This window comes from Protopterus annectens, chromosome 3.part1 (assembly GCF_019279795.1).
Source record: "Protopterus annectens isolate FY-2018-M chromosome 3.part1, PAN1.0, whole genome shotgun sequence".
NCBI classification, from domain to species: Eukaryota; Metazoa; Chordata; order Ceratodontiformes; family Protopteridae; genus Protopterus; species Protopterus annectens.
In genome coordinates this window covers 454,352,953-454,377,779 of record NC_056732.1, presented here as the reverse complement: position 1 = coordinate 454,377,779, position 24,827 = coordinate 454,352,953, and the positions used below count along the sequence as shown (strand labels likewise).

The following is a 24,827-nucleotide window of genomic DNA, read 5'->3' as shown; positions in this document are numbered from 1 at the left end:
AAATCTGTACAGTTGAGAGGTACTAACCAAGTACTTAGTGTTAAATACAACATTCCGTTATTCATTCGTTGTTCAGAATTAAGCAATAGTGCACACCTGGTTCCTTAATCCATAATAGCTTTTGTCCTTATTTGCACGCGCCACTTCAGAAATTTAGTCGAATGACCGTTGATAAACAGATACCTTCATGCAGGTGAAGATAACCGGTCAGCTCTAGGACCTAAAGGAAGCCTGACTGCTCGCGCTTGTTCCTTGCACAGCAGAGATTGACAACTTGGCCTTGAACTACAATTAATAAAAAACGACAGGGGGTGGGAGTGCTGCAACAATTTAATCCAGAGTAAGTAATCCCAAAAGCAGTATAAAATCCAACAATTTTCAAGATGATAGAACAAGTGTTAGTTAAGTGACAAGTTAATGGAAGACTGGACTTCCCAATAAGTATTTCTTTTAGGACTTCTGAACAATGGTTTACATTTTTCTGTTTGAGTTTCGAACATCTGTGTAGAATAACGTTATACACACTTTCACTTTGTTCATATACTGACGACCTTTTTGAGATTATTCATGACCAGCATATCAGCTAAACAGAAAGCACAATTATCCACAGGATGAAGCTGAAATCGTCTTGAACCGTAGTTGAGTCTTGTTTGTTCTACAATGTCAGTCAGTCGACAAAGAACTCTCAGTTTTAATAGCCTGTAATTTGTTGTACAACGAGCTTTGTTTAAGGATCAACTTCATTCATCATCCTGCAATCCTATCCCCATCGTATTTACAGCGAAAATTCCTTGGATTTTTACACTCCCTACATTTGCTAACAATAGTTACAGATATGCATTTATCAGCATCTGGTTTTGATTTGTGGTCAAAGATGGCTGGACATTTGTAGTTTGTCTGTAAGTACCCAGTACGTGCCCTGTGTTTCTTTCACAGTAATTTGAATTTTTGAGAAGTTAGGGCCAAAGCGGAGGGACGTTCTGAACAGAAAACTTTGGCTGTATTATCTTCTAAGAGTTTTGTGGATTATGTACCGGCCTCTGAAGATTCGTGGGTTACTGCCCTGCTCTTTCTGGGTACCTGTCTCTTCTGCTCAGTCGGTGAAAGACTAAAACTGTGGCTGAGTTGATTACCAGCTGAAAGGCGCTATCAACTGTAGGCTGTGCTGCCACGAGACGAATGAATCCTTTTTCCACGCTCCCTCCTCTCACTGTGAGGATGGGCAGCGGCAGCTCCAGATGTCCTTACCTGCGGAGGGTCTGCTCGGAGCACAGCGGGGGGATAAACTGGATGAGCTTGAGCCCAGACAGGAGGCACCTGCTGACATGTAGCGAAGACGGTACAGCCCGGCTCTGGAGTACTTCGGACCACCAATGCTGTATGGTCTTCCAAGGTAATATTTGATAAATGTACAAGTAATACAATTTTTTCATCTTTTACCGCGGGAATAAAGAGTACAAGCCCGAATAATAAAGAAAAAATGCGCAGTCTTGGGACACTTTTTTAAAACCCTGAAGTTGCTTCTCAGGAGAGTTGACAGTATATGAGTTGTACTTTAAAATGCATCCATTGATACATTTTGACATAAATTGACGTGAATATTGATGTCATTTGCATTTGACATAAATTGACGTGAATACTGATGTCATTTGCATACACAAGTTGACTATCGGAAATTTGTAGTTAAAATGCGTGTTCTGATAATGTCTGACAATAACATTAATATTATTGTGCGTTGTTTTTGTCTTAAAAGTCATATATGTTTTAAAGAACAGAGGGACATTCTGAGACAAATCATGGACAGTTTGGAAATGCATGTACTTCAGTGATGGTCTTTATACATGCATTTTTTACAAACCTGCCTCCCAACCATCTACAGGTTTTGTGTGTGTGTGTGTGGTGTTGTCTACAGTTGTATTCATGTTTTATTTCACGGCTGCTCTGGTCGACGAGTAAGTAACTTTATGTTCCAAATTCTGTCTTCAGTCTAGCTATTTAGATAATTTGAAGTTGTCACTTGGGCCTTTGTGTATCTTTACTGTCATTCTAGAGTGTGAATCATAAACTGGGCCACTATTCACTAAACTCAGTCACCATTCCTTTAATTTTCACTCTTTAAATTATCATTTTGTTAATGTAAGATAGTTTAATGGTCAAACTACTTTTTTTGCAGTAGTCTGTGCCTAGGCTAATACAGAATTATATATGAATAATTTCAAAATGGCTTTGTGCGATCTCACATAAAACCGAAAGCATACAGCTATTTGATTTCAGCTTTGCCAAAACTGTGTGTGTGTGTGTGTGTGTGTGTGTGTGTGTGTGTGTGTGTGTGTAAAATAAAATGTAGAAGATATGCAAGTTTACATACATTGCATTTGAAAGTATGAACATTGTGTTTTTAATATGACTTGTCAAGTTTAAATGTTTGTCAGTACTGCCAATGACCAGGGGTTAAATGTTTGTCTACTGCCAGTGACCAGGGGTTGTTGGGTTTTAAAATATTTAATCTGTGTTATGAACATTCCTACATCTTTGTGTTTGTATTGGTGCTGTAGTTTTACAGTTTTAGTAGCCAGTGTTTTTATCTTTTAATACAGTCCATGGTTTTCATGATTTATGTGGGGCTTTTGACATTACTGAGACTTGGATTGTATTGTAGTTGACCAACATACATACACTCTCCCACTCCCAGAGTGAGACAGTTATGCCACCCATGTTGTTTATTGTATTTTGGCCAGGAAATGAGCTGGACCAGGGACCATTTTCAGCAGTGATACAGAGCATGTGGCAGAGCAGTACATTAGCCATGAAAATATAAATTGATATTTATATTTTGTGAAAAAAAAACTGAATAACTGGCTTATGCATTTATTGCAACTATGTGCACAAAATAACATAATTTGAAGAAGTATCACATAACTGGCTGGCATATTTGTTGTTGTGTGCCCAAAATAACACTTTGTCCCTATATGTGAAACCAAAGTATATTTGGGAGTTGTTGGTTGCATGGCATGAATGTATTAGACATGGCTGGCATCGTGTGGGTATAAGTTGTTACTGGTCTGTGCACTGCACGTTTGGAAGGCTCGTGTATTCATTTGTAACTTGTATTGATTTACAGTTTCTGTTCTTGTGTCTTCATATTTTATTTTAGTCTTTGGCAGTGATATATTCAAAAGGTAATTGTATCTCTGTGAGATTTTTTTATACCTCTCAACTGTACAGATTTTCGTAGAATGTCCAGATTTTTGTATGTTATTTTCATGTTTTTCTCATAAAATAGTGGTTTTCTGGCAAATCATTGAGGAGTTTTTGTGTCATTTGGCTTTTCCCGGTTAGGGGTCGCCACAGTGGAACTCCGGTCCGCTAATGATTGGTAGTTGATTTTTATGTGCCGAATTACCAGCCCTGATGCACAACCTTCAACGAAGGTACACCCATTCATGCATGTCTCCACGCAGAAGACGCTCTAGCTGAGAATCGAACCGGACAGCGTTTTACTGTGAGGCGACAATGCTACCGCAGCACCGGAACCGGACAGCGTTTTACTGTGAGGCGACAATGCTACCGCAGCACCACCACAGGCGTTTGAGATTAAGACTCTGTCTTTAAGAAAATTCATGCTAACGCAAAACCTGTTATTCTATCAACTTTCTAAGTTTGTAAAAACAATATTTAAAAATTGTCATATTTTTGAGCCTTTGTCGTCCCCCCCCATTATTTATGGCTTTGTCCAGATGTCCTGCTCCAAGAGGTTGAGAGCTATGGATTGTTTGCATTTTTTTTTTTTGCATCAGATTTTTAGTGAAGTGTATATCATAACTCCATTGAGTATGTGGTGGATGATCACTTCAGTAGAATTTTTTGACATGTATCTCTGATAGTTGGCACAATCCATAAGATACATTAGAACTTTGCCTCTTTGCAGCCCTTTATATAATAGTTGTTTCTCTTTTTTTTTTTTTTAACCACATTGACAAAATAAACAGTTTTTAAAGGGTTAAAGCTTAGAATGTGATTGCAGTCAAGGTTGCCTTAAGGGCCACCTAGTATACTCATTGCCTGACAAATGGATATGTAGCCTTTGTAGGAAGGTTTATTTTTGTACTTTATCATTATATCCCAGATTAAGATATGTCATTCCAAAGTCAAATTAAATTGCATATTTTGTGTGTATAACCTTTACTACTGTTCTTCTGCTGTTATTTTGTTTTCTGGGAAAAGATGCCCCCTTGCATTTTTATTGATTTCTTTAAAATAATTTTCTGTTTCATTACTTCTCTTTACCAAAAGCATGCACATGTTAATATCCTTTTAATCATGGTTACTTTCTTCATTATTCCTTACAAATAGCTGTTTACCTATTAGTCATAGTCACATTTGATTGGGAATGAAAGCAGCCTGCTCACCCCACAGACCCTGTCTCCGTTAATCCATCTCTGTTTTCAGAATGCTTACATCTATCTGAAGTGCAACCCTATTCTGTAGCAGTTCATCTTGCCACACAGAAATAAACATGTCTGAAAATCTTTTTAGCCTTTTCATTGTTATTTGGTCTGGTTTATTGCAGCCGTCTTTATTAATGTATTTAATGAAGTGTAATGTTTTATTTCTGTTTCCGACAGCTTGTTTCAGTTAGGTGGTGTGCTGATGCATTGTAACACAATCTCTTCTGTGCTTTTAGCTTGTTCACAAGGTTTCCCTCTGTTGTTGTTTTAACTTTTGTAGCCATTCCTACTAAATTGTTTAAGAAATGTAGCCACAGAAGGTTCAGTCCATCATGCTTATGATTTCCCCGGACAAAAAAATACATAAATCGCAATGTTTGAGTGCAGTGCAGTATTTGTATTTTTATGTTGTTGAAATTTGTTATGACTTGAGTGTAATACAGCCTTCAACAAAGGTTCTGGAGATGTACTTATTCAAGATCTATGTCTTCCACTCCATTTGTTTCTAATTCAGTTTCTCCTGGAGGGAATATTCCATTTTCAGCATTAGTATCAGAGAAATCCCATATAACTGATGCATTTTTTTCAGATAGCTTAGAAGTAATTTTAAAGAAAAAAGAAATGGAGAAACAGAGAAATTCAGCAGATATTTATTCAGTGCTCTATTGTGATAACCCCCAAATTCTGAACTGGTTGGCTTCTGTCTTTATGAAGGATATCCCATTCTTCCAAAGTTGAATATCACCTTTGACCATTTTGTATATGTCAACAGTGGTGATGGTGGTAGTGAGGTTAATGGGATATCCAGCCCTGAATGGGTTATGATTTCTAAGGTTTAGCTCACTTTTTACTGATTAAAATTTGAATAGCATGGGGAGCACTTTCTGGTGGATGCAATCACACTCATGTTTTTCCTTCTTTTTCCCCTGCCTTCCGTTGTGTTTTTTTTTTTTTTTTTATATAAGGTTGTTTCAGACACCATTTTGCAATAAGTTAATAGATTCATAGGTGAGTACACGGCTAATGACTTCTGGGGCTTTTTTAAGCCTAGCCATGCATCCGAAATCTCTGACATGTTTTGCTGACCTTGGTAAATGTAAACAGGTGCTTGGGAGATGAAACATGTACAAATAGGCGTCTGGGGGATGAATCATATCCAGGCTGCTTGTGTCTAATTATTAGAGACATAAGTGCTAAACTAGAGGAGAATTTCCTGTAATCCATCTAATTGTCCAAAGTGCATTTGAACTGGGTTATGGAGGAACTCTGCTTCACATGGATTGGGGAGCCTACCCCAGAAAAGGGGTAGTCTCTGGGATGCATACTTGTCTCTCCAGCAGGTCCTATTCTAAAGATTTAAACCTTGCCTATGGTATAAAGAGGCAATTCTGGTGCTGCTTGTGGGGTCTGATGATACTTTTATATGCCAAGGATGTATTTTTCCCTCAATAGTCTGTAAGAGACGGTATACAGGGACAGGACTTTGAGGTTGTCTCCTCAGGACATGTTATTTGCACCTTGTATTCTTTTAGTGAGGAATCTCTGTGGACATTCCAATTGTTGGATGTGACTGGTTAGGTGGATACCAAAGGGGGCATTGTACGTAATGATGGGTCTGATGAATGTCCAATACAGTGGAACAATGACCTCCTTAGACCTAGATGCCATACCTTTGTTTATAAGTTCACAACATAGAATGACTTTTTTGCTGCCATGGTCACATGATGGTCAAAGGCTGGATTGTTGCCTGTGTGCTCCAAAGTCCTTGACTACTGTGTCAGTTGTTAGGGTGTGTTGTCAGTATGATGGTTACCAAGGATGGTTGACTTCCCAGAGGTACTACTGTGCAATTTTTGGCATTTAACTGATGTCAGAGCTATGGACTAAAATTATTTGTCTGTCAGCCCTTCTTGGATAGCATTAGTGTCTGTGGGTGATTATATGACTGGTCCTAAGTTGTAATTGTCTGCAAATTTGGTCAGCCAGAGGCTCTTGATGGTTGCCTTGGCTTCAGAGAAGTAGATGCCAAAAAGGAGCTGTCCCAGGATCAATCCCTGAGGGACTGTGCTAGTAACCGGCCTCTTTGTAGAAGTAGACTCCCCAGTTTTAACTTCCTGGTCAGCCACAGACCACTGGTTTTGGCTTGCACCTCAGAAAAGTATATCCCAAACAGTAGAGGCCCCAAGACCGATCCTTTGGGTACACCACTTGTTACAGGTCTACTACTAGAGGTGGCTTCCCCTATTTGACCTGAATGGGTTCTATCAGTGAGCCAGTTAGCTACCCATCTGATAACATACGGGTTGATGCCTAGCTGGGAGAGTTTATCTATTATGCCCAAGTGGAGAATGATGTCAAAGGCTTTGGCTAGGTCAAGGTAGGTGGTGTGCACCGTCTTCCCCTCATCCATGGCTTTGGTGACTGTTTCAAAGAAGTCGACCAAGCTTAATAGGCACGATCTCCCTTTCACAAAACCAGACTGTGTGGGGTCAAGCATTTGGAGGTTGCCAATGTCCTCGTTTATAAGGTCCATGATGTGCCCCATGGCCTTGCAGATCAGGCTAGTTAGGATGATGGGCCTATAATTGCCTGGGTCAGTGGACGCTCCACCTTTGTGTAGAAGGATGACAGTGGCTGTCCTCCATTCAGCTGGGATGAAGCCGGTGCTCAGGCTTTGGTTGAATAGGGTGTCTAATGGAGCTGAGTGCTCATGCCTGAGATCATGTAGGATACAGCCAGGGATGTGATTGGGTCCCATGGAGACTGTATTTTTGCCTTTGAGAGGTCATTAAGGACCTGCTCCTTGGTGATGAGGGGAGGGGGGCAGGTGCTGGGGATGTCCTGGTTTACTGATGGAGGGGACAGGGGGGTGTAGTTTTCACTGAACCGGTCTGTCAGCAGGTTGGCTATATCTATGGCGTTTGTGTATATGGTGTTATTGACCACCAGTTCAGAGCAGATTTGGGTGTTGCCTTTGAGATTGTGGACATATGTGAAGAAGGCCTTGTGATTGTCCTTGGTGGATGTGACCAATTTGGACTTGAAGTTCGCCTTAAAAGATTTCACCAGTGACCTTATTTGCTTGTTCAGACAAAGGAGAGATTGCTTCCAACTTGGCACCTGCTTCTCCTTGGCCCTGGACAGCAATTTCTTCCTTTTATTATAGAGTTTGTTTATTGCTGCTGTCCACCAGACAGGTTTACTCTTCCTTGAGGAAGATGATTTGGTCCCGTCCGGTATTACTGAGTCCATACAGCTATGTAGGTGCTCATATAGTTTTTTGGTATAGGTGTGGACATTAGTGCTCTGAAAGGACGGTGGCTGTGAAACTGCTTATACCTGCTCTGAGGAGATTGTAGTCAGCTTTGTAAGTTTTTTTCGTTTGACCCTGACAAGGGGGGAGGGAGTGGTCAGGGGAGATAGTGACCTCAAAAGTGATCACTTTATAGTTGGATCTCACTAAGGAGGATGACATTGTAGGTGTGCTGGCCTCTACTGTTTGGGATATACTTTTCTGAGGTGCAACCCATAACCAATGGTCTGTGACTGACCAAGTTTGCAGATGACTGCAAGCTGGATGCTGTCTAAAATTCCTCTAGTGATGTGAACATCCTCCAACAGGGCCTTACCGACACTAATGACTGGTGCCAGAAGCATGGCCACAAACTGAATGCCAAGAAATGCATCATTATCCCCTCTGGGGAAAATGTCATCCCCACTAATTATCATATTTTAATAACAATGTACTAAGCATGCAGTCAGTAATGAGGGACTTGGGCACCCAGGTTGATAGCAACCTGACCTTTGACCACTATGTTGCCTCTGTTGTATGGAAGGCTTTCTATATGGCCCACCTCATAAGTAAGGATATTTCATCCAGGAAAAACGAGGTCATAACATCACTGTACTCCTCCCTTATCAGACTCATTATCGAGTACAGTGCCCCCTTTGGCATGTACCTTGCTAAGCACATGCAACAGTTGGATAGACCAGAGGTTCCTCACCAGGAAAATCCAGGGTCTGAAACGCCTATCCTGTACAGGTAGGCTAAAAGCCCTGTCCCTCTCCTCAGTCTCATACAGGCTGCTCAGAGGTGACCCGTGTCTGGCAAACAAGGCCATTTCAGATCCAGCCTTGATGGAGTTGCTGCATATCCGTAAGACAAATTCCACTCACGCAACCTGCATGCAAGGCCTTAACCTAATCTGTGACATTAATAGAACTTGTTGGCGGGATAGATTTGTGTCCCAAATACTCCCCCTGTCTGTGGAATAGACTTCCTCTCCATGTCAAGCAGAGTATCTCTCTAGCCCTCTTTAAGAGGAGCCTGAACGACTGGATGGGAAACAGAAAATACACCTCTGGGATCCCACCTGTGTCCCTGGACAGGGGTAACCGGTGCTGACTTTGAGGGAACATGGGCAAAATTATTGGCTAGGCTTATAAGGGCCTCTGGGCCAATAGCTAGTATCATCCTATGAACCTATGGGTCCGGTCTGTGAGCCAGCTGGCTATTCACCAGGTGACATATACTCAGGAAGTTGGGAATAAACCCTTATCAACCATGCCTTAGTGTGGTATTGTGAAATGCCTTGGCCTGGTCACAGTAGGCAGTGTGAACCATTCCTACCCTCATCCATTGCTTTGGGGACCTTCTCAAAGAAGTCCACCCAGTTGAGTAGGCATGACCTGCCCTTGACTAAACCAAACTAGGTTGGGTCCAGTGTCTGTAGGTTTCCTTTGTCATTAATCATTTCCATGATAACTCCTTCTATGGCTTTGCATATGAGACTAGTGAGATTTATGGATCTGTAGTTATCCCGTTTTTTGTGCAGAGGGATGATGGCTGCTGTTTTGAGGCTATGGTTAAATAGTGATTCCAGATGGCCTGATAGATCACGCTTCATGCTATTTAGAAGGCAGCCTGGGATATTGTCTGGGCCCACTGATTCTGTGCTCTTAGCCATAGAAAGAGGCTTGAGGACCTGTTCCTTAGTGATGATAGGGGGACTTGTATTTGAAGGTATTTCTTGAGGGTAGAGATGGATGAAGTTGTAGATGAATTTTTCTGTCAGTACATTTGCTATAGCTTCTGGCTCAGCATAGATGGCTTCATAAACAATGCACTTTGCACATAATTGTGCATTGCTTTTGATGTTGCCAACATAGCTAAAGAATGCCTTGGGGTCCTCCTTGGCCTAGGAGCCGTAATTTATCTCAAATTTAGCTTTAGTAGACTTTATTTGTCCTTTGCGTTGTCTGTTTAGTTTGAGAGTGCTTTTATCGTGCTGGGTGTTATATACCTCCTAATTTTTCCCATGATTTTTTTTTCTGTTATACAGCATATTGATGATATGATTCCACCGGGGTGGCTTGTTTTCTGAGTTAGTTCTGTACTTATTCCTGGTGGGTACAGCTACTTCTGTGCAGTTATTAACATGACTGTAAATAGTTTCTGTGAACATCTTCGCATAGGCAGCAGTGTTCTTCGGGTTTAGGGGGGCTTGAAACTTTGCCAGGTTATCACTTAATAGTAGGAAGTTAGCTTTAGAGCAGTTTCTGAACATTCCACGGTTAGCTCACATTTCAGTTTTGTTTTTACTTCAATGGAGACAGTTTTGTGGTGTGACCTCACCAGGGAGGACATTACACTTGTGGGGGGAGTGGTGCAGCGCTATCCCATATTAGTGAATACTGGACCAAGTATGTTTACACCCCTGGTTGGTGTATTGACAAGTCTAATCCCAGGAGTTTGTGTTTACAAAATCCAAGAATCTCTGTGCCTGCATGTTTAGTGTCCTTTGAGTATATGACTTGGATGGTGAGCACTTCCAGTAGGCTTAAATATGTTTTATGGTTTTCCTGGGTCATAGAAGGAGGCCTATACCTTGCAAATACCTATGGCGATTTGAACATGAAGAAGCTCAAGTGTGTCATCCTGTTTGATCAGCCTTGATGTGTATTTTTGATTCAAATTGAGACACCTGCACCTTTAGTTCCCTGCCTGTGCAGTAGCTGGTTTAAATGTGTGGAAGACATAATAGCCTTGCACTGCCAGGGTGCTGTCTGGCTTTAGAGCATGTCTCGGTGACTGCACAGATGTCTGTGTTCTCTATGCTGAGGAGAGATTGTAAGGAGTGGCATTTCTTGTTTAGACTCCTAGCATTGAACAGCAACACCTTTATATTTTCTTGGTTTTAAACTTGCTATGTCAGAAGTATTTTCAGTTTGGCATTGCCTAGAAAGATATTATGGGGGAAGGACAGTGTCTTAGCTAATATGCAAAAACCTAGTGAGGAGAGGTGCAGACCATCCCTAGCAAATAAGTGTGGGATGCTGACCATCTCCTTCCATGCTGACTAATATTTCACCCCCTTAGAATGATGCCAGAAATAGTCATATTCTGTTTGTGTTGTGGTATTCTCCTTGGAGAAGGTACAATGCTGCTTAGTGCTAGGTTCATACCAGCCAGTGACACACATTCCATTGTGTGTCTCTTCATATAATCTAGGGAGGTACGTCTCAAGTCATTTACACTGACATGAACTATGACTGAATCATACTGATAAGCAACTGACTATGACTTTCTCCTTACTTGGTGAGAGTTACATCAGTGCAGCTCACAATGGAATTTCCAATGACCATAATGCTGGGTTGTGTGATGGCTTGCCTTATGGGTTTAGAAATATAGGCTCCATGGGATCTGGCTGTGGGTTTTTGAATGAGTGTGTTTGATATATGTGCTTCATCTAGGAGATCCTTGGGGTTTGGGAAGGTTACATTAAGTGCCACAGCATATGTGGTGTAGGTCTATGTATCTACTTTTTTGTCTTCCCATAGATCAGAAAAAATGTATAGGATTCTTGAAGAGTAAACATATTTGAGCTGAATTTAAAGCTGACTTTGTTTCCACTGATTTCTTCCTTTCTTCCCTTGTTCTTTTTTCAGCAGTCGCATATTTTTTAGTACTATTAATAATAAAATGATTGTTTCTTTGACTGTGACCCATTTGATAAGGGTCTAAGATTTTTGAAGTGTATAGAAAAAAATTCAGGCTTTCACATTTTGCCATTAAAGCAGCCTGCCCAAAACAAACTCCTTCTTATGTGTTTGAACTGTACAATGTGAACAATTTCCCTGGTTCTAGCTGTTCCCGTGGAATTAGTGATGCCAGTAATGCTGTTTGGAAGATGAGGTATATAGCAGCTGGGGATCATTGCTGGAAGACCAGTGGCAGTCGTGGAGAAAAAAATAGTGGTATATTTTCCACAGACAAAATAGAAGCATCACTGATACTGGCTGGGTTGTATCAGTTTTTGCACTACTATCTATATGAAAAGTAATTTTTGTATGGTTACAGATAAAAAAAAAACTGACCTTTTTATTCAAATGATGGACATTTTACACATTTTCTTCTTCTGAAGTGATTAGGCTTTGGACCTGTAGTGTCAGGGTAAAAAAAAAGCTTATTTCAAATGTGATGCATTTTTCTTTCTTATTTCAGAATATTGGCACATTTTTTAATATTTAATAGCCAGTTTAAATAACTGCTACCAAACACCTGGACTGAAATTAAACCAAGAAATGCATTATTGTATCCTTTGGGAAATCCTCTACCCTAGGGGACTACCACACTGACAATATACCTGTAAGAGTTGACCCAGTTGTTTGAGATTTGGGAACTTGTGTGGACAGTGACTTTTTGACCAATGTTTTTATTGTTGCAAGAAAGTCATCCTGCATTGCCCAGCTTATAAACAAAGGAATTTTGTTTAGATCTGGAGATGTCATTTTCCTGCTTTACACATTAAGCCAGTCACTAAATATAATGCCTCCTTGGCATGGATCTGTCCAAGCATGTGCAACAACTGGAGCGTCCACAGAGATACCTTACTAAAAGGAGACAAGGCCTAAAGAACATGTCTTACATGGACCAACTCAAAGCCCTGTCCCTATACTCTCTATCCTATAGACTGGTAAGAGGTGACCTGTGTCTACCATACAAGGCATCCTCAACCCATTACTGATGGATTTACTACACATCAGCAAGTCTGACTGCATCAGAAGTACTGTGTATAGGGATCTAAACCTTTTTTGCAACATCAGTGGAATGTGAGATACTTGTCCCTCTATTCCACAGTAGCAGTATCCCCTGGTTTAGACTCCCCATCCACATGAAACAAAGCTCATCCCTGTTCATTTTCAAGCGCAGGTTAGATCTATGGATGGGTAACAGAAAAGTTACCTCAGGACTGTCCCCTGTGCTACTTATGGACAAAGACAGTTCTTAAATGTTTTATTCCATGCACAGGTCCCCTCAAATTATCTATGATATGATCCTCATTATTCTTATTGGGGTAGAATATAATTGTTGACCATGGGATGGGTAGGGATATTTTGTGCATAAAAAAGGGAAATGTACCTAAGCTTAACATGGTCCACAAGGGCAGCTATCCTAGTAATTGTCTATGAACCTATTTGTAAAGCCATATTTAAGTGCTGTGAACTTGGGTAATTGTGTATCCTTCTTGTGGTATACAAATGTGGATAATCTTTCTCTACAAATTGAAAAAAGGGGAGATGAAAATAAATATATGAAACCTGTAATTGCAATGTAAAAGTATAACTTTTTGCAGTTTTTCAGGAATGACAATTTAATTGCTTCTAATTAAGTCACAAAGAGGTTTTGAGTACGGAACCAAATGCACTTAAAATGTTCTTCACAACAGGCAGGTGGGCAGAGCTGGGAAGGGAATTTATTAGTATTCAAATGACAAATTGCATATGAGGAAAACCTGGAACTGAAATTAGTGTAGTCACAGTCTTCCTTAGATGACTATTGGGATAACATTCCTATTGTCTGTCAAAGTTCGATTTTAAGTTTATCGAAGAGTCATAAATACAAAATAATCTTGTCTAACTGGAGTACACCTTGAAGGACATTTCCTTTTTTGTTTTTGTTCACAACGCAAACATCAGTCCAAACATTTTATTTCCTCCTCCTTCTGGTTCCTTATCACAGGTGCCTCTGTAATGTCGGCTCACTATTACTAAACTGCCAGCTGTGTACCTATGTGGATTCAGAATTAGAGAAGTCAACATCTGTAAAATTCCCTAATGCAGGTTTAAAGATATATCTGGTCTCTGGGTTGCAAAGCCGAGTATAACTTAAGACCACCATGACTGAATCAACCTCAGGGTATCTTCACAATGATGCTGTGAACCTTCTGCTGTATTAACAACTGATACTGCTGTTTGCAGTCATGTGGCTTCAATGTGGCATTACTACAGATGCTATTCATGAACTAAGTTACCAAGGAATCTAGACAGTGAGAATAGCCAGATATGTGAAATCATATTGGTTAACTTGTTGTGGTGACATGTTTTATGTGTTTATAGAGGTATTTCATGAACTGTCTTACTAGAAGAATCCAAGGGATGTGCTATTTAAGGAATAATCCATGACTATGTGTGGGTATGTCAGGATTTACTTACTGTTGATGTGGTTGGGCTACGTGTGTGAAGCCCAAGTGATTAAACAAACCCAACCATGGGTAAATGCTGATATACCCACACACAAGATTTGGATTATTGCTATTATAAAAATAGCATTTATTAAAGAAATAAATTGCATACCATTTTTAAATAACTTCTTTGTATAGGGGCACTTCAGTTGTATTCTGTCTCTTTCTGTTATACTGACATACTGCGCATGCATATGGGACTTGAGTCCCCATGCTTGGAGAGTAAATCATTACAGTACAGGATAAGCAATGGAGAAAACATCATCTCTGTCCTGGTTTGTCTTTGTATCTCATTTTTTGTTTGCTTATCTGAAATTCTAATCTATGGCATTAATTGTTGAGACAAATTCTTGATGATTTACTGGAAAACAATTTTTTTAATGAGGGAGAGGGGAAAATATGTGGAAAACCATGGATATTCTGTAAGTGTGGAAGTTCAGAGGTACGGTTGTCAGTAGAAGGGCTGATTCTACTGCTGGTATAAGCATACCTCTCAATTATTCAGTGTTTTGAAAGTCTCTGATTTTTTTTCATATCTTGCTCTGTCCCTCTGTGAAGTATTAGCAAGCTGCTTTGTATGGTACAACATTCAACTTCCTCAGCATTCTTGTATTATGTGGCATTGAATAAGTCATTTAACCAGTGGTTTGGAGAATTTGGAAGTTTAATTACACTCCTCAAATGGTGTCCTATCCTGCCTGCATGTCAGATATGTTTATAGTGATCACAGTTAGTAGAGCATTTCCCTAACACAGTCAGGTCGCTCAGGAATACTTTAGTGGCCTGGAGTTGTTTGGACTTGTTTGTATTGGGATATAGTCAGTGTACAATGGGCACGTTAGTTGGGCTATCCAATCAGCATGCTTGTTTTTGGGTAGTAATGAGCCATTTTTGTACATTAATACATTAGTGGTGCTGCGGTAGCGTTGTCTCCTCACAGCAAGACGTTGTCGCGTTCGATTCTCAGCTAGAGCGTCTTCTATGTGGAGGCATGCGTGAATGGGCGTGCCTTCGTTGAAGGTTGTGCGTCAGGGCTGGTAACTCGGCACGTAAAAATCCACTACCATACATTAGCGGACCGGAGTTCCGCTGTGGCGACCCCTAACTGGGATAAGCCAAAAGACACAACAATAACAACATTATCTGAACAGACATCTTAGTTGACTTATTGGTCATAGTTAACATTCTATAAGTAGGTAAATTACATACATTATTTAAAATGTACTGTCTTTATAGAACACTTAAACATTACGTTAGAGCGTTAGACCTAAGGAGGTAACGCAAACTTCTGTGAATAAGGACCATGTCTCTTTAAGCGGAGCAACCCAGCGACGAGACCTTTCTTCCTGGTTTGAGGCCCCGGAGATTAACGTAAAGACTGACGAGAATACAGGGGGACCGAGTAGGAACCTGCACCAGCCTACGCTAACGCTTAGAGAACAAATTTTCAATTATGAAAAACTTTGTGTAAAATACAGGGCTATACAACTGGATAGCGTGTTTTTGACTAAATCCAAGGAACTACAACAAATACCCAAGGGCTTACGTGTTTGGAAGCTTTCGATGGGTATTGACCTTGGCTCGGATGCTTGCCAGGATTTAATGGATCTTTTTCAACGGACAGGTATGCAACTAATTGATATTATTTTACGTAACAACGAAATTAAAACCAAGCAGTTACGTGAAGAGATAACTAAGCTTGATGCTAGTATTACTAAGGACCTTTTATTTTTTCAACATAAGAATCACTACGATAGGGTGATTCAGAACATAGATGCTTTTGTCAGTAAAAACATAGCTCGCAAAAATAAAAAGCTTAGTAGGGACGGTGCAGAATACAAAAACAAGACTGCTTTTCCACCGGGGCGTTTTTCATCACACCCTATGAGGAGAACTAGTCATAGGGTGTGCTCTACCAATTTACAACAAAATATGACTGACAATGGTCAAGTGGAGGATGTTTTTTTTAGATCCACCAGTACCACTTCGTCGGTCAGAAAGGATTCAGAGCAGGGAACCGCAGAGTGGCAGGTCATTACACCCAAGCCCCAGAAGGAGAGGCAGAAACCAACAAGAGGTGTTTTGAATGGGGACTGTATTGTTGATTTTACTTTATATGAAGACATTGAAACACTCTACCTTGACAGTAATACTAATATTTATTGTAACCTTAGCAGTAGTGCTGTTATTACTAACAATATTAATGAAAATGAAAATTCAACTGTGTATTGTTCAACTAACTCTACAACATTTAATGAAAGTGAGATATTTTTGGATAAGGATACAGAAATGGTAAACAACTTGTTGACATTCTTGAACGATACAGTTGTATACAACAATGTACCTGAAAATGTGATTGTGGAAGAAATTAACATGGGGCTGGTTCCAGCCACGAATAGGGTTCATGTATCAGACAAGAATGTAACAAATTTGGATGGAATTTATGAACTGTTTAAAAGGGGCTGTGATGAGGGTGAAAACAGCAGTCTATGTATTTGTGGAAACAATAGCGTATCAGACACATTGTGTAGTAACCTGGTCGAATCAGCATCTTGCATGAAACATGAAATTGTTAAGGGAAAAGGATTCATCATTTATAACTATACTGACCTGGTGATTAATGAAGTCTATTTTGACTTATTTAGTAGGGGAAACAAATTTGTACCCAATTTTAATTTTGACGTTACACAGTTGCTTGTCAATTTGAAACTCTACATGAGAAAATTGAACTTACAAATTTACTTTAACACAAGACAGTTAAGGGACTCATCACAAGACAACAGGCAGGTAGGTAGAACATTGAAAAGAAAAAGTACATTTATGCCACCTCCCAATATGGAGCTTAATGCATTTGAGCATTTGGTGGAGTACGGATTTAGGAAAATTTGCTCTCAGAACACTAGAGGTGATGATAATTTGACCAACGCTGAGAGAAGTTTGCTCAATGATTTGGTTACATCCAAACAATACAGGTTCATGAGACCTGACAAAGGTGGGGGGATGGTTATAATGAGTAATATGGACTACAGTTGTCAGATGATGAGAATTTTAAGTGAAGAAGAAACATATAGGAGACTTACTATCAATGAGATTAATAGAGCATACTATAAAATTGACTTATACCTACATGATGCATTGTACCAAGGGACTATCAATGAGATAGAATTTGATTACCTTTTGGTCAAAAATCCTAAGACAGCAAGGATTTTTGGGATACCCAAGGTACATAAAGGAACGGAATATTTACAATTTCGTCCTATAGTATCAGCTAGAGGGTCTAAAACTGAACCACTGGCAGCATATGTGGACAAACAGTGTAGAACAGCATTAGTTGACGCAAGTCATATTCTTAAAGACTCTTGGCACTGCCTTGAAAGGTTAAGAGACGTAGAATTTGTGGATAAGTATAGTCTTAGTTTTCTGACAATTGATGTTATCAACCTATTTTCTGTGATTCCACACCAACAAGGACTTGACTTATTTTATGACAGCTTGATGACTAGCCCTAGTTTTGATGCAGGAAAACTAGAGTTATGCTATGACTTGATGGAGATAATATTAAAGAACAATTATATTTTATTTGAAGGAGAAACATATCAACAATTAACAGGAGTGGCAATGGGGGCACGATGTGCCCCTGTTTTTGCCAATTTAGTCTTAATAGCATGGGAAAAAGAACACATTTTTGGATCCAGACACTATAGTAACATCATTTTATACAACAGATTTCTGGATGACCTGCTTATAGTTTGGAGAGGTGATGAACAAAGTGCTATTGACTTTGTTTCACACCTCAATGAGACATCTGATTTTCTCAAATTTACTTACAAGTGGGACCAAGATGTAGCTAGTTACCTGGACATCAAAATTATGAAAAACAATACTGAGTTTATTAGTACTATTTATAGGAAACCGAGTTATGCTAACTCAATGTTGCATTTTTCAAGCTGTCACCCGCTGCACCAAAGGAGGGGGTTGGCTAAGGGCCAAATGGTTCGTTTATCTAGACTCATTAGTGAAGAAGAAACTTTCAGGGCTGAGATTTACACACTTATAGGTATGTTCTTGGAAAGGGGTTACCCCATAGAAATGTTGATTAAGATTAAAAAGGAGGTATATAGGAGGAGAAGGAATAAATATGTTCCGATTTTGAGAAATAAAGGTGAAATGACAAAAGTATTGAATATGGAGAACCAACAGATTGACACCAGTGGTGGGGAAGATATTCCAAGATTCATACTTAAATACAACGAAAAGGCATGTGAATTGAGTTCCAATTTTAAGAGTCTTTGGGATTATTTCTTGAATAAGGATATTAAAGCTATTTTGAGTACAAGTCCTGCCATAACATATGCTAGAGGTAACAACTTGAAAGACATATTAGAAAAGAACAGTAGTGGATATGGAAGATCTAAGATGATCAAATGTGGCAGATGTAAATCATGTAGGTACATTGCTGAAGGGACCTACCTGAGTGTAGTGGGCTACAAGCGTACCATTGCATGCCCTGGAGTTTGTAATTGCACCACTAGAAATTGTATAGCATCTTGTATGTCTTGTGAGGCATTCTATGTGGGCATGACGACAAGAAGTCTAAAAGAAAGAATAAGGGAGCATTGTAGTTCTATAAGAAGGAAGGACGAACACAATGCCTTATATTTACACTCTAAAAATTGTCATGGATTTAAAAAGTTTTTATTCTTTATAATCGATAGGATGAAACTAAATGTTAATTGTGACATTAAAAACTATGTAGCTCTACGTGAAACGGAATGGCAGATAAGGTTGAATGCCACGAAGTTTCCAGGGCTCAATGAGTGTATTTCTTTAAAGCCTGTATTGAAGCACAGAGCACAATTTATTTGAAAAGATGACAGGAGTTATATCAATTTATAGTATCAATATATTAACATTATTATGACCATTGGTATATATACATTAATAGGTTATACATTTTTGTATAAAAACCACACATATACATTATTTGTTACAAACACTACACACACAAAAATATTTAACATCAAAACAGGTTAATTTTTTAATTCAGTATTTAGAATTATGCATAACAATAAGTTGATTAATTATTAATATTTACAATACAAAATTATGTGTAGGCTTGTTTTTTTGCACAATATGTTTTAAGTAGAGTATATATATATATATATTTTTTATGTAACTGTTTAGGTAATGTAACCTCATTATTTGTTTGTCATACTTTTTTAAGGAAAAGTTTATTATAAGTAAGTAACTTGTTTATTATCTGTTAGAAGAATTGTTAATTGACAGATAATTCAATTGATTAATTGAGGTATAGTGTTAAGACAACTGGGTGTGTTTTATTGTTGACTCTGATGAAGCCAGTGTTTACTGGAGAAAGCGCTCAGTCAGTGTGTTTTACTGGATTAAATTGTATTTTTCTACTTCTGGTCTGTGCCTTATTGTCGGATTTGCCGGTCCTGTGGTTGATTTTATTACATTTATTTTTTCTTGTGAGTTCCTCTGTTGGAGCCTATTGTTTCTTTGAAGGTTAACACTTAAACATATGACAGGGAATACATAAGGATAAAAATCTTTCTCAGTCAAATCCTCCATGTGACACTTGTCCATTTCTTTCATATTTACCTTACAAACTTGGTGCCTAATAAAAAATCAACTGCGTTAGCGTACAAAATTGTTACCTAATAACATCAACTGAGTTACCGCATATTGCGTATGCTGAGCACAAGGCACTCACAGCAGTTCTGGAAAAAAACAAACAAACACAATAGTGGGAAGTACTGCTGTAGCATAACTCCCATTTATAAAATCAAAGCAAATAGCAACACGTCATTATTAAAATGTCAATAACTGAATTAGGTTTAATGGAAAAAAAACTAATTGGTTCATACCTGAAATGGAGTTAATTTAACCGGTGAATTTTCTCTCCTCTATTGATATTTCTCTACTTCTCCACTGTTTACAGCAAGACATGTAAAGCATAGCCACTAGCTAGAGGCAGAACGCAAATGCAATGTAAATTAACAGTCCTTAAGCTTTTAAAAAAAGCATCCACTTTGAATCTTTGAAACTGCCAACAAGTTGAAAAGCGTGGTATTTCCATTACAAATCTTTCAGACCTAAGGCAATACAAGCTCCATGCAACAATAGTCACTACAGCTAAACGTTAGCTGCTTGAATTTTGGGACTTTAAATTTCATATTTACGAAGAAGTCTAAAATTTCCCCATTCCACTTAGTTTCATTTAGAACAAGGACATACTTAGAGTAAAACCCCTTGGCATACCTCTCAACTGTACAGATTTTCACAGAATGTCCAGATTCCTTAGAAAAGTGAGTAATATACCCTTGCTGAAATGGAAGATAAAATAGAAAGAATAACTTGAAATGACAGCCAGGTTAATTGTTCAGATTCTTCTTAGTCTTGCCTTTTATTTGCCTTTTTAATAAAAGAACAAGGAAATGCTCCTGCACTAACCAAGACATTGGGAAAGATTCCTAATCTTGTCCAGAATATTTTCCGGATAAGGTTATTCCTTCCCCATCTTTCTAAAACTGAAGGTATATAGTAAAATGACAGCTGTTTACATATGCTGATTAACACGATCATCATTTCTTACAAGTTCAATGATGATAGTTTACTATGTATGTACCATTTTCATTCATCTCTTGTAAAAGTTAAATTAAAAATGTAATATATACACTTGGCAATGGACAATAAGCAAAAATTAAAGGTATTATAGCAAAACCAGTAAAGTAATGTATTTTTCTAACAAAAACATCCAAACACTCGAGCTTGTATCAAGAGTGTCTTAAAAATGTAAGAATAACACATTGGTGGTTTTCAGTGCCTCACTTGTCCATCTTATCTTGGTCAGGGAAGTGACAGTAGAAGTGCTCTCTATATTCTTTCATTCCTGAAAACTGTTTGCAGATGTCATGCAATTATTTGGAAATAAGCTCAGTACTTCACCTACAACATGTTTTCAGGATGGTGGGAGGAAACCAGTGCACTTAGTGAAAAACCACATGGGTATGAGAAAAATGTGTAGACTCTAAACAAAAGGCATTCAGTCCAAGAACTGAACTGGAGAACCAAGTGTTTTGTGCAGTATTACTGATACTGACCACTGTGCTATGCAGTTCTTTCCGTTTTAAAATCTGAACTCCAGTTTAGTGCATTTGCAACTTAAATTCATGGGAATTAATGGTTGAGCAGTTTCATCTCCATTATAAATATCACACCTGAACTCACTGTCTTTCAAAAATACTGGAGGAATTGGTGATAAACTGTACATTTGCATTTTGAAGGATATGAACTGCACTTGCTGAATATCTGGTCCCATTCTCTTGAATCAGCATCTGTGAAGGAATAATTTTAACAAGTGGCCGGAATTTTGAACAAGAAATAGTAGCAGGGTAGTCTACATTTAAACCGAAACTGATGTTGAAAATCTGTAATTTGACACTAGTTGTTTTGAAAGAATTCCCTGGCTCCTTACTGATCATATCAAGACTCTTGGGTATTAATGTATTCTGTCATAAATTAAAATACAGAGAAATGTAAATGCACCTAATAAATAGTCAATATTCAAAGTCCTATTCTGCTCTTACAGTTTATAAGAATTATTTTAAAAGCAATGTTTGAACTGGGAAGTGAAGTCAACACCATAACCTACAATAACAAAGTAAAAACTAGACACAAACTAGTTCCTATAAAAGCACAACAGAAAGAATGACTTTCTTGATAATGCCACAAAAACAAAGTTAAAAGAAAAAGTTAGTCAACTAGATTTTCCAATGTGTGATTCCTTAAAACCTCTTGCATTAGAGGTAACATGGGATATATGCAAATGACCCCTTAAGGACATCAGGTATTTCAGTTATATGGCAGTTATGAATGTCAATGACTTTTTTACTTTTCAGCTATATGGCAGTTATGAATGTCAATGACTTTTTTACTTTTCAGCTATATGGCAGTTATGAATGTCAATGACTTTTCACTTTTCAAGTATGTTATGGATACATTCAGGCCAATAAAGCCAAACCCCACTAGCTATGGACATGTATGTTTCAGCCTTCTTATGGCCTCATCAGCACAGCATATGTTTGGCTAACATTTGGAAACACAAAATTCATGGGCATTCTAATACCGTTTGCTTTGTGGATATGCAGGAGGTCTATCAGAGTGAGGGCTGACAATGCCCTGTATACCAGGCATAGATCTCCCAACTCTCAACCTCTCAACAGCCTGTAGGAGATAGAATACAGGGATATGGCCTTGAGGTGGTCTGCATAGGACATTTTACTTATGCCCTGTAGTCTTTTAGTGAGGAACGTCTGTGGGCATTCCAGTTGCTGGATATGCCTGTTTAGGTACATACCATATGGGCATTGTACTCAGTGATAGGTCTGATGAATACCAAATACAGTGGAACAATGACTTCCTTGGACCTAAAAGCCATAACTTTGTTTATAAGTTGCGCAACATAGAATGATTTCCTAACTGCTGTAGACATGTGATGGTCAAAGGCTAGATTACTGTCTGTGTGTCCCTAAGTCCCTGACGGGGTGTGTTGTCCATATGATAGTTACCAGGGGTAGATGACTTCCCAAAGAATACTATTAAGCATTTCTTGGCATTTAGTATCAGTCCATGGCTCTGACACCAGTTATTGTCTGTGCCAGCCTTTCCTGGAGAATATTGTGCCTGTGTAGCATTTAGTGGTGGCTCCTAATTTGCAATCATCTGCAAATTTAGTCATCCAGAGGCCACTGACATTGATCTTGACTTCAGAGAAGTAAATGCCAAAAAAAAGCAATCCAAAGACCGTTCCCTGAGGGACTCCTTATGACTGGCCTTTTTATAGAGGTGGACTCCCCAATTCTAACTTCCTGGGTCCTGTCTGTGAGCCAGTTGGCTATCTACTGTGTGACATACGGGTTTGTACCTAACCTCCTGAGTTTGTCAACAATGCCAGAGTGGGGTACTGTGTCAAATGCCTTGGTCAGTTCAAGGTAGGCTGTGTGAACCATTTTGCCCTCATCCATTTCTTTGGTGACCTTAAAGAAGTCCACCAGGTTGAGTAGGCATGACTGCCCTTGGTGAAACCAAACTGGGTTGGGTCCAGTGTCTGGAGGTTTACTGTATCATTATTGAGCATTTCCATGAAAATTCTTTTCATGGCTTTGCATATAAGACTAATAGGACTTATGGGTCTGCAGTTTCTGTGGTCTGTAGTTGGCCCACCTTTGTGCAGAGGGATAACTGTTGCTGTTCTCCATTCATGAGGCACAAAGCCAGTTTGTAGGCTACAACTGAATAGCAATTCCAGAGGGTCTGATAGGTCATGTTTCATGCTATTTAGAGGGCATCCTAGGATATTGTTTGGGCCAATTGATGCAGTGTTCTTGGTTGTAGAAAGAGCATTAAGGACCTATTCCCTAGTGATAGCAGGGGGGAGTTTATTTGATATTTCCTGAGGGAAGGTTGAGGGGGAAAGTTGGAGCCGGATTTGCTGGCCAGTACATTTGCTATATCTTCTGGCTCAATATAGGTGGCTCCATTTACAATGAGCTCTGCGCACAATTGTGCGTTTCCTCTGCTCACAATTGTGTATTTACCTCAAATTTGGCTTTGGTAGACTTTATTTGTCCTCGGAGTGGTTTGTTTAGCTTGAGAGTGTTTGTTTTTATCCTGCTGGGTGCTGCACCTCCTAATATTTGTCATGATTTTCTTCCTTCTTTTATACAGCCTGTTGATGATGTGATTCCACCAGGGTGGCTTGCTTTTTGAGTTAGTTCTGTACTTTTTTCCTGGTTGGTACACTTCCTCTATGCAGCTATTAACATGCTTCTGTATAGAGTTTCTGTGAACAGTTCTGCATAGGCAGCAGTATTGGCATAATGTGGTGGGTGGTTGGCATAACATTTATGGAGGTTACCTTGCAGACACTGGGTGCAGGGTTTGATTCTCACATGGGGTAATTGGCTAGGTTTAAAATGGCCTACATGGGCAGTTAGCCTAGTACTAATCTATCCCTATTAAAATGCAACCTAGATAATTGGATGGGAGACTGCAAATTCTCCCTTGGGGTGGGACCCATATACCTCGTAGAGAGGGGTAACTGGTGTTGATCACAGACCCACTCTGTTCATAAATTTGTTCTGTGAATTATCCAAAAAGAACAAGTGGAGATGCTTAGAAGTAACATGCCTAGGCTTGTAAAGGCTCTAGGGGCCCTAGCCTAGTAACCTCCTATGAACCTATGTTCTCAGGGTTTATGGGGACTTGAAATTCATCACCTAATAGCAGAAAGTTAGTTTGAGTAGTCCCTGAATATTCCAGGGTTAGCTGGGTTTCCAGGTTTTATTTTTACTTCAAAGGAGACCATTTTCATGGTCTGACCTTACCAGGGAATACATTACACAAGGGGGTGTGCAGCACTCTGGGGGACCCAGTCCAAGAGCTCCATGATGTCTCTCTTCATATAGTCTAGGGAGGTACATCTCCGGTCATTTATACCCATATTTATTTATTTATTTATTTATTTATTTATTTATTTCAGTTTGAGGACTGGGGAAGTCCACTGGGCCAAGAAGAGCCCATTTTCAGTGGAGGCCTGGGGAGAAAACCTCCAAAAATACGTTAGTTATGCAGATGTATAGTATATACATTATTGTTAGGCAAATATATCGTAATACGTACATACAAAGAGCATAATGCAGCATATTAATACGCTGAGCAGTATAACATAATTGTTAGGCTGGGAATCCAGTACAATACAGACTGGGGAATATACAGCCATGAGAGGTCTCATTTGATATACATTTCATTTGATATAAGAACATCTAATGAG

General features: G+C 39.1%; 1 protein-coding gene across 1 annotated transcript in view; it reads left to right on the top strand.

The window, feature by feature from the left end:
* Nucleotides 1–178: 178 nt before the first annotated feature.
* The window catches only part of WDR86 (WD repeat domain 86), a 937,643-nt gene continuing 912,994 nt past the window's right edge, over nucleotides 179–24,827 (top strand). The window contains exon 1 of the mRNA XM_044066906.1: nucleotides 179–1,393. Within this exon, the coding sequence (XP_043922841.1) occupies nucleotides 1,180–1,393 (214 nt within the window). The 5' untranslated portion in view covers nucleotides 179–1,179. The remainder of the gene's footprint in view (nucleotides 1,394–24,827) is intronic.